The 10,719-nt window shown below is 35.9% G+C and overlaps 1 protein-coding gene across 3 annotated transcripts; it reads right to left on the reverse strand.

Moving 5' to 3' along the window:
* Nucleotides 1-368: 368 nt before the first annotated feature.
* LOC102590154 (uncharacterized) lies at nucleotides 369-8,068 on the reverse strand. Of its 3 annotated transcripts, none has more exons than XM_015314856.1 (9): nucleotides 7,897-8,068; nucleotides 6,312-7,701; nucleotides 6,060-6,175; nucleotides 3,089-3,131; nucleotides 2,520-3,007; nucleotides 2,094-2,400; nucleotides 1,191-1,356; nucleotides 984-1,074; nucleotides 369-718 (listed from the first exon to the last, which is right to left on the reverse strand). In XM_015314856.1, exons 2-9 carry the CDS (start codon nucleotides 7,485-7,487, stop codon nucleotides 601-603), a joined length of 2,505 nt encoding a protein of 834 aa, XP_015170342.1. In that variant the 5' UTR covers nucleotides 7,488-7,701; nucleotides 7,897-8,068; the 3' UTR covers nucleotides 369-600. The 3 variants fall into 3 exon arrangements, with proteins under 3 accessions (XP_015170342.1, XP_015170343.1, XP_006360515.1); XM_015314857.1 differs by having other exon boundaries at nucleotides 984-1,083; nucleotides 3,101-3,131; nucleotides 7,897-8,067; XM_006360453.2 differs by having other exon boundaries at nucleotides 984-1,083; nucleotides 7,897-8,067.
* Nucleotides 8,069-10,719: the final 2,651 nt, after the last annotated feature.

Below are 10,719 nucleotides of genomic sequence, written 5' to 3' on the forward strand. Positions count from 1 at the left end.
TCCCAAAGGAGATAGAGATGTATCCGAGAGGAAATTTTTGTAATTTTTTTAAATGGTAAGAAGTTTTAGAAATTATAATATCTTAAATTGTGTATCTATGTAATTTTTCCTTCTTTCTTTATTTTTTTGCAATCCTACGTCAGGTGCTTCTCTATTGAACCGATAGTCAATCAAAAAACAGTCTCCCAACCAATACAAAGATAATAATGTACATCTTTATCATTATCAAACCTCACTTTGTGGAATTACACTGGTTATGTTATTATTGTAACTCTGCTTCAATAAAATTTTGTCTCATGAAATGACGATAGAAACTATAACGTACTCCTCTTTCTTCTAAAATCAATGGTAAATAAAAAGAATCAAAATGCAAAAGAATTTAACAATTTTATTTACGAATGAATGATGCAAAAAAGTGCCTTTCGTTTTTCCAATTACACATTGCATAGCATTCCATATACAATTAGAAGAACATAGGCAAAAGTAAATAAACACTCTACAGAATAATAAGAATCTGAGAAGCTTGGTAGAGGGAGCATTACAACTCCTCTTACACCTTACCAACCTTCTGTCTTTACCATCCTATCCCTTTCGTCTTTTTTACAGTATTGAGTAAGCTCGGATCACCTCAACAATGGGTGCGCGACACAATGGACACTTTCCTCCACCTCTCACCAATTCATTTGCACATTTTGAACAAGTGCACATGTGCCCACATCTGCCAATTGCATAAAACAAACGACTCATTTAAACTATTGACGTGATCTTGAACAAAATATTTTGTTACTCTAACTATATACTGTGTGTTTACATCATTAGATCACTATCCATAAAAAGGTCGTGGGATTAGTAGCCTGGGCGAAAAAGGCAGGTCACTGATAAAATAGGTTAAGTACACTAATAATGGAAAATTCTATAAACTATCGGGTATATATAAGTTGAATCCAGTTGAGATTCATTAGATTGCAAAATATGACTCTTACCTGTACAACAAGGAATCGATGTGACTATCACAACAAACACAGCAAGTACCCTTTTTCACGTTGCCCCACTTAGAACCATCGACTGAGGTCTCTGCAGCCCCTGGTTTACATTTGCATTCCAAACCGAATTAGATGGAAAAAAAAGTGGTGTGGTAAAACAGGAGGTTAGGAGATGTTCGACATAACACCATAGGTTGACTAACATACCTTGACCACCAGCTGATCGATTCAAAGCAGCTGAAACTTCCTGCCTGACAGAGCGTTGTAGCTCCAGTTGCATATCCATGCAGGATTCTAACATTCTTTGCATGTGGTTCATGCCTTGCTGCAGTCTTGCCATGTCTGATCTAAGTTCATTAATCATTTCCCACTCCTGCTCCAGAACAGCACAAAGTAAGCTCATAATACAGTGACATACGACTTTTGTATTTTTATAAAAGATGTAGATTGTGCCATACAAACTTAATAATTTAAAATAATTTAAAACAATTGCCAATTGTCTGGCTTAAACAGAACAAAATCTCTTCTTATTCACGACAAGCACCAACCAAGATGCATTCTCTTTTCTAATACAGGTAAAGACTACCAGAATTGTGAAAAATTAGGAAGATCATCAGAATTGGAAATGATGGTTCAAAAGATCTTGGAACATGTTGCTTCACTATCACTAGTTGCTAAAGAGCAAGTGTAACCTAATTTTAATTGTTGTATATTGTTAGAAAAAAAAAGTGAGAATTTGAAACCATTATCAATCGCCTGGCTTGATCAGAATATCATCTGCTTTTCTCATTGGCAACATACATAAACTTAAACAGGATTTCCTTTTTGATACTGGTAAGCACAGATTGCTGATTTCTGAAAACTTGGTAAAATAAAGAGGACCAGAAAAGATAGTGCAAAAGATCATGGCACCAATCACCCGTCAGTAAAGAATATACCCAGAGTAGTTTTTCACTTTTCGTACGTGTTAGACCCAAGTCTTCTTACTAAACTACACGCATTAGGTATCAAGATCAATACCTTCTGAATGGAAGCATATAACTCCAAGAACGAAGCAATATCTTCTTTTTTTTTGCTTTTTTGATAAGCAGGATGAAGCAGGTGACTTACAAGTTCAGAACGATGCACTGCATGACGTGGCCAACTTGAGTGATGCAAATCCTGATGCCAAAGAGGCTGGGGTGGTGGCACAGGAGGAGAGGGTAGCACAATTGAAGGCCGGCCAACTCCATCCTGCTGATCATCATTTTGCTCATCATTCTGCTGATCCGGACCCATTTCAGGTGAAGCAGGAATAGGCAAGTTCCGATGCAGATCCCAATCAATAGGAGAGCGGCCTTGCCTTTCCACATATGACTGAATTAATTGATCTAAACTTTCACGGAAACCACTGCGAAGAAGGTTGGAAACACTCCTCCTACCCAACAAAGACTTCCAATAAACAACAGACCAAAAATATGCCTAGGAAGGCATGGAGTGGGAAAACACAATCAAGAAATAATTTTTTTTGAAACTCAATCAAGAAATAAATTTTACCTGCTAAGAAGCTCTCTAAGTTCCATACTATACACATTATCATCATCAGGTGGGTGGAATCTACTAACTCTCCTTAACGGGACAGGACGCCGCATTCGTGGAGGATCAGAAGGTCCTGCTGACCAAGACTCCACAGCTTCTCGTGAGGCATCCTCATGCCAAACCTCCTGGTTTTCTGGGAAACGATGTTCTGCTCTCCCCACATACGCTGTTGTTTCAAGGGACCTAGCAGTTGATGGATTTTCTTGCCAATTCCTGCTTACATTCTCTGTGGTCTCATCAGTCCATACATTAGAATCATTTGATGTTAAATTACGTTGTATTCCTTCCTCAGCTTCAACAACAGCTTCCACTCGATCCCTTCCTTGATTAGGAGGAGGTTGTTGATTCATACTCTGACCAGAATTCTCACCACGATCAGGCAACTGATGCACAGTGCTCTCCAGCTCGCCGGTCTGCATTAGTTCACCATTTTCATTCTCGATTTCCTGTGAAGGATGTGCATGAGTCTGATTATTTCTAGAATCACTGTTCCTACTATTAGATGAATTTTCAGAATTGCTGCTTACTTGACCACGTACAATGTTTTCTAATCTGGAGCGGAATCCTTCCCTGGTTGAGAAAAAAGATCACCAACTCATGAATTAAACTGACAAATATTATCATTTCCAACTGAGTAAAGAGCTAGACATCAAAATTAGTTAAATGGACAAGTAGAGAAGGAAGTAAGAAAGAGTCCCTCATTAGGTCTAGGGACTGAATATCACCAATCGCAACAGAAAATATCTCATGCAAAGATGTAACTAATCAAGTGCTTGTAAGTGAGACAGAACAATAAGGATACTTCAAATGTTTATTCCACAGAGGCTAATTTCCTCTAAGCCCGTAGTACTTTCCAGATCTGCTAATTAAATAACTATAGAAATGGAATAAGGCAACAATACAAGCATCACCACATGCACTAACAACAACACCAACAATACCAATACCAATAATAATAGTTAATATTATTATAACTAAACATCAGTATAATCAGGACAACATTCAGTCTTACATGCATGCTAAGACCATAAAACATTTGAGTGTTCCTGTAAAGTTAGTTTGGTGAGAGACTGGTGAAAGGCCAGAAGCTACTTTTCTTTTTATGACACTGGTGTCCGAGCAGACATGCGCGCCAAGTCTAGAAGCTACGTTATCTTTTATTTTATTCTATTTGTTATCAGAAAGTCCTTTTAATAATAATATTTTTACTCAGTTTACAGATGGTAAACACATATCAAATCATTTCAGATGTTTTTAATGTGTGAAAGACAAGAACTTCAAATCCTTCCACCAATGAATTATATGTTATTGCTACATGGGAAAAGGAGGGGGAAACGCTTTACGCGAAAACAGCTCCAATCACCTACTCCGTTCATCCCAACTTGATGTCCAGATAGAGGAAGTTACAAAAAAAAGAGGAAGTGACGAAAAAACATTAAAGTAACCACCTTTTTTCAGGAAATGGACATTAATTAGAAACAGTTTCCTTTTCCCTTTTATCTTTTTTTACTGTATTGACTAAAGTGAAGTTTATGGTTTATCAAAATCAATTCACTTCCTGGTGTCATATAGTAATAAAGAAAAAGGGGGAAAATAGCAAAGAAAAGATACCAAAACTTCATAAAAATAGAAAGGGGAAACCACAGATACAATTTGACAGCACTTTTGAAGAGAGAAACCTCCCAAAGTGAAGGTTCAATGCAACAATTTTTTACTACTAATTTTGACAAACACAATGACAGCAGAGGATCCCTAAATGTGATACCAACTAGTGTACAGTTTAAACCTAACTTGAGTTCACCTCAGTTGTAGATGTACTCAAATACTCCATCCGTCCTAATTTTGGTAGCACCATTTGACTTGGCACTAAGTTTAAGGAAAAAAAGGAACACTTTTGAAACTAGTGGTCTAAAACAAATCTTAGATATTTGTGTGGCTATAAATCATTTCATACAGGGTAAAAGGAGAATTTTAAAGTTAAATTGCTTCTAATTATTTTTTGAGAACTAAAAAGCAACATTAAATTGCTTCTAATTATAGAAAGGTGACCTTTTTTTGGGGACAAACTAAAAGGAAAAAGGAGCCACATAAATTGGGCCAGAGGGAGTAACAATTCTCATGCTAGTAGATTCAGTTTACACGGCAGAAAACTGGCCAGCAGCTTCACTTGTCCATCAATAGCACAGGTATAAAGAAGCCTCAGTAAGATTAGACATCTTAAGTATAGCATGATAATGTTGCATTTATGAGATCAAACAGTAACTTACCAATTTCACCATTCATTTTCAGCGAATCAAAATTTTCACCATCATTTCTCTAAGAATTATGGTAAGGGGATTTTAGTAAATCAGAAGATTTTCTCACATCTTAGTGAGAGAGGGGAGCTTATGAGAAGATTTCTTTCGCAACAAAGAGAGATGTTTAGGAGAAGATTTTCTCACAACTAAGAGATAAATGTGCAGTTGTTTACTATTTGAGTTGCAAGAGATACGCCCTAAGTTGCTCGGACTCGAGTGCTGGTATCCGACACGGCAATGCGAATCTGAGCGTTATATTTGGCAAAATCTAAATTTTAAGATTCAGGGGTCCAGATCCAAGTAGAGATACGGTGTAGGGCTTTGGCTATAAAAATCCAAACTTTTAAGTTGTCTTCCCTAAGAACCCTTCTTCTTTCAAGCTCTCTAGTTCTTCCCTCAAAAAAAGAAAAAGAAAATCACTCAAGGCCTTCCACCAACTCTCCTTACAGATCGTTGCTACTATCAACCAGAAGTAACAACACAACCACTTGAATTCTTAGTTTCTCTCTGGCTGGCTTGAAACTTGAAGCTACGAATATTGACCAAGAGGAAAAGCTAAAAAGGAGACAAAAGGACTACAATTTTGAAGCTATGCCATTTCTCATGTCTTCAATCTATTTTATCTTTTATTTTGAGAAATCAAAATCTCTTTTCCCCAAATTTGACCATAGACTCTGGTCAAAGTATCCGATGTGGGTTGACCAAATCCCACACGTATCCCGCACCCGTGTCATGTCGACATGGGTACGGCAGCAAAAATGAAGAGTCCACACAACTTAGGATACACCATAATGGCCAAGGAAAAGACTGATCTTTAACTTTTTTTGCCATGGCAGTCCAACCAACTGCACAACAGCATAAAACACACCTACTACATGTTATTTTACACCATAATAGCCAAGGAAAAGACTGATCTTTTACTTTTTTTGCCATGGCAGTCCAACCAACTGCACAACAGCATAAAACACACCTACGACATGTTATTTTACACCATAATAACCAAGGAATAGACTGATCTTTAACTTTTTTTGCCATGGCAGTCCAACCAACAGCACAACAGCATAAAACACACCTACTACATGTTATTTACACCAACAATGCATGAACATGAAGTCCAATTAATTAGTAGGGCATATTTCATGAAGGCAAAAAGATCAAAATATTAAAAACAAACCAGGGAACAAGACGCTATATTACATACCTCAGCCCTGAGACGGTGTTACGTTGTCTTAGCTGAACTAGTTCACTTGCTGCTATTGAAGGTGGTCTCTCTTCCTCAGCAGGCCTTTCATGCAAGAATCTTCCTCTGAGAAGTGACTGTAGAAGGATATAAAACTTAGAGCCAAAGCGGACATGGAGCATTTAGTCATAATTTCTATTGAGAATGCCACACAAGAAAAGAGCACGAAGAAAAGTCTGGCTTAAGAATAAAGGCATAAAATCAGCAACCAACCTGAATCCGATTGCGATGAGCAAAATCAGATACTGCACGATGCTCTAGCAGACCCTGAAGTTCCCTCTGTCTTTCCCTTTCAATTCTCATAAGCAAATCAAGTAGAGCCTGCCTCCCACGCAGCCTCAACATATCCCTACGAATGTGCTCTGGTTGGGCTTCCTCATGGTCCACAACAGACCCTTCACGAGCACGATCTCCTTGAGAACTAAGCCTAGTGGACTGTTCCTCCCTCTGGCTACCACGAGCTCCTCTCTGTTGACTAGTCATTTGAACCCATTCCCGCACAATTCTCACCCTTTCACGTTCTGTCTCCCCCAGCCATTCCCCTCTTGGACCACCATTTCTCTGAGGCTGAGAGACATTAGATGAATGGTCACTGATCCCACTCTCCATCCATCCACGAACAATTTGCCTCACCCTCTCCCTCTCAACTTCCCCTAGATCGGGAGATGGTTCACGGCTGGAGTTGTCACGGTCTCTATGATCATTCTGTGGTCCAATTGGATCATGAGACCAAGTACCATACTCATTCTCACTCTCACTAGCATCCACCAAGCTACCTTGGTTATCAGTTTCCCGGCTTTCCGACATATTTGCACTAGAAACATTGGTATTAGAATCCATGCTCCTCCGTTGTGTCAACCTTTCCCTCACCCTTTCTCGTGCACGATTCAACACATGTTCATCCTCCAATTCTCGCCACATCTGCAAAATATTAGAAGCCCTCGTGCTTATTCTCTCAGAATCACCACCCTGACGCCTTGAGGTAGGAGATTGTGATTCCCTCAAGAACGAGGAATCAAGCATTGAAACAGTGTGTAAACCAGCAAGTGCCATCAGCTCAGACTCACGGTTCCTCCTCTCAATAGTAGTAATCATCTCTTGAGCCTGTCTTGCTGCCCACCTGCTCAATATCCTCGAGTGGCGCCTCCTGGCAGCAGACGACTCTGCTAGGTCATCACCTTCAAGGTCAGACCTCCTCCTCCTCCTTACAAGCTGATCAGACTCTTCATCCTCATCCTCAGTATTACGCACTGAACTACACGAAGCATACGACATACACTCATCCAAGTGACCACACACCAACTCCTCCAGTCCCCTCTCAAACTCTGAACGCACATCATCCCCCGTACTCTCCGGCTTCTGCTGCATTTGCTGCTGAACATCTTCCATCTTCAAATCCCACTTTATCCCAACCCTAACACCCTTAACACATTTCCCCACAGAAAATTATCCAATTCCTAAATGCAAAACATCACACCATTATCTCCCATTTCACCTCCATTACCAAACAAAACTAGCCCTAAACTCAATTCCATAACAAATCTCCTCAAATTACACTCCTTTTTCAATACAACCAAATCACTGATTAAATACATATCACAACCTGATCAAATTACACAATCCATAAAAACACACAAATTCTCATCAAAATATATCAAAATAAACAAAAAAATGCATTAAGATCTAGGAAAAATCCGCTCAAATACAAAGTTCCGCAGTAACAATAGATTATGGAGAATTTAGGTCATTATATAGCGTATGAAGCACCAAAAAAATCCAAAAAAAAATCAAAAATTACCTGAGAATCGCTGTTCCTGTATACGTCAAGTGTGAGAATCAAAACCCTAAATTATAAATTGTTATCATATATATGAGTATGTAAATTTAGAGAGAGAAAGCAATAGGAAAAAAAAATCGATTGGAAACGAAGAGAGAGAGAATTTGGGGAAGAGAAAGCTGTGAATTTATTAAGATGGAAAAAGAGAGAGAAAAGAGTAATGAAGTTTCTTTTTTTTGTTTTTTGTTTATTTTTTCGTAAATGTTGGAGTGTTAATTTTAATTATATTAAACAATATATTTTTTTTATATGTTTAATTTATTTATTTTTAAGAGGATATAATTTGGTTGAAAACCCGGGAGTCTTGTGTATGCTGACACGTCATCCATTTTGTTTGTTTTTTTTTATTTTACTTTTTTTTCTTATTTTTGAATTCGATTTTATTATTACTTCTTGTGTTCTTTGTTTGAGTATCGAATTATTTGTTGTTGTTACTGTTCTTTTCTATATTATTTTCGGGTATAGTTTCTTCACTTTTTGTATTTTCTTTTCAATAAGATTAGGATAAAATGTTAGTAGGTAGTCAAGTATGGTCGCACTTTATGTAGGGTTAACCTACTATCGTTTATGGGTTTTTTTCGGTATGTATTAATATATATTTCTTCGTTTCCTTTGTATCGTTCTTACAAATTTGCTTCAAAAACTTTTCATTTGAGTCGTTTATGAAAAACAATCTCGCTACCTCATAAAGCGCATACTTCACTTTATGGGACTATATTAATATATTGTAAGTATTGGTTTTTTTAGTTGAGAATTTATCAAAATCAACTTTTTATATTCACATGATAAAAATAAAATTGTATACATACTATTCTTTTTTAACCTTATTTATGAAATTACATTAAATATATTTCATGATTGTGCTTTTAATTAGTCTTTTAGTGGTCCCTTTCTCTAACTATTTATAAATGGAAAAACTAGGAGTATACTCAATAGTGCTAATTAACAACTATATAAAAGAATGAAGATGGAATTAATTTAACTTTCTTGTGATAATATTAAATGTTATCTAAAACTTTCATATTGTTTTGGTCATTTCTCAATTGAAGCTTCCTGATGATATCAATTATCAACCCTATTATCTTTAACTTTGGCAGGTTATAATTGTTATTAAAAATTCAATTAATATGAATCTTTAAATTAAACATCACAAAGACTATAGTTTAGTAATTTGAGATGAGAGTTTTTCTTACCATATGAGTGAATTCAATTTGTTTTACTCTTTTTTCATGCATGAACACATTATGTATGAGTTCAACTTTCACATATATTATCCTTGCATACTTTTAAAGATCTATTCGAGGCTAAGATCGATATTTATTGAGTCATGTTTGGCTTTGATCCAAAAGGAGATTGGATAGGAGTCATAGGACGGGAAGCTCAGGATCCACAAGAATTCACTAGTACAAAATAATGTTAAACACGTATGATTATTGCTAAGTAAAACTTAAATATTTTTTATAAATTCCACCTAAAATATGTTTGATACATATCAAAAATTCAAAAATTAATTTTCTTAGCTAGTATTAATTATTTATTTTTCTAGAGGAATGGTACTCTCTATGTCCCAATAGATACAAAGAAAATAATCTTGACTATAGAAGGTTGATATTATTAGAAAAAAAATTGTTTTATGTTATCTTAAAGTATTAATTTGACTTACGTTTAGCAAGGATTTGATGGTGAAGTTCACAAATAATGGAGAATTTCTTAGTAGGAGTATTTTCACGTCTTGTAATTGATATATTTTGTATGAATACGAACCAGTCCGATCAATAGATTTTGAATACTAATCAGAGGCGTATCCAAGGGGTCATCGGGTTCACGTGAACTCATGCTCCCCTCTCGAGATCATATATACTAGTTTTGTATTTTTTAAAAATTATTGAAATATAGATGTGTGAACCCACACTCAAAGTATCATATAATGCGATGATGACTGGGTGCACCTCTCTACGTGAGGTTAGAAATTTGAATTTTATATTTATCTTGTTTTATTGTTCTTTCTAAAATAGATAACACCTCTCTAAGTGGTTATTGGTAGCACTTTTGATATTTTAATTAATTTATATGAGAATTAATTTTGAACCTATAATATTAAAATTGTTACATTTTTAGTAATAAGAACCTAAATGTCAAACCGATCAAATCGTCTCTGATACTAATGATTCAATTAAAAAGATAGACATAATAGCTCATGAATTAATATTTTCATGCTACCATCTTGAAAATGGAGTGTGTATATGTAGAGAGAGCGGGGGTGGGGGGGGATATCTAGCCCAACGTTAATTTGATATGACTTAAACACGTACGTTAATTATTGTATTATTATGTTCGATGTAGAAATTTATTACATTAGTACAAATGAACTTACATAGAATTTCATCAAATGTGTTGATAAACTACGAGTTTTTTTATGTCATAAGTAAAGTTGAACATTTAAAAAATTAATTAAACAAGCGAATCTATATATCTTACAATCAAATTAGTCTTATGTTCATGGAGCAAAGAGAAACAATTTCTTTAGTCTTCCCATTGTTACGAGATATCATTTTCAATACATCAGTGGGTAGCTCAAACGGATTAAAGCATGCGACTACGAACTATGATGTCAAAGGTTTTAAATCTCTCCTCACCCAAACCAGACCAAAACACAAGCACATTCATAGTTCCATACACAAAGTATATCTTATATATACATATATCATAAATCTTTACTAAATATGAAAATAATTTTTTACATTTTTTTTAAAATGTTATATTGTAACAATAAATCAAGATGGG

Source organism: Solanum tuberosum, unplaced genomic scaffold (assembly GCF_000226075.1).
Source record: "Solanum tuberosum cultivar DM 1-3 516 R44 unplaced genomic scaffold, SolTub_3.0 scf00324, whole genome shotgun sequence".
Classification (NCBI taxonomy): Eukaryota; Viridiplantae; Streptophyta; class Magnoliopsida; order Solanales; family Solanaceae; genus Solanum; species Solanum tuberosum.

Bases quoted from the DNA above. Each gene is read 5' to 3' on its own strand.
- LOC102590154 (XM_006360453.2), bottom strand. From the start codon at position 7,487: ATGGAAGATGTTCAGCAGCAAATGCAGCAGAAGCCGGAGAGTACGGGG. The intron at 6,176-6,311 runs GTTGGTTGCTGA...ATCCTTCTACAG, and splicing joins CTCATCGCAATCGGATTCAG to TCACTTCTCAGAGGAAGATT. The intron at 3,132-6,059 runs GTATGTAATATA...TTTCTCAACCAG, and splicing joins AACACCGTCTCAGGGCTGAG to GGAAGGATTCCGCTCCAGAT.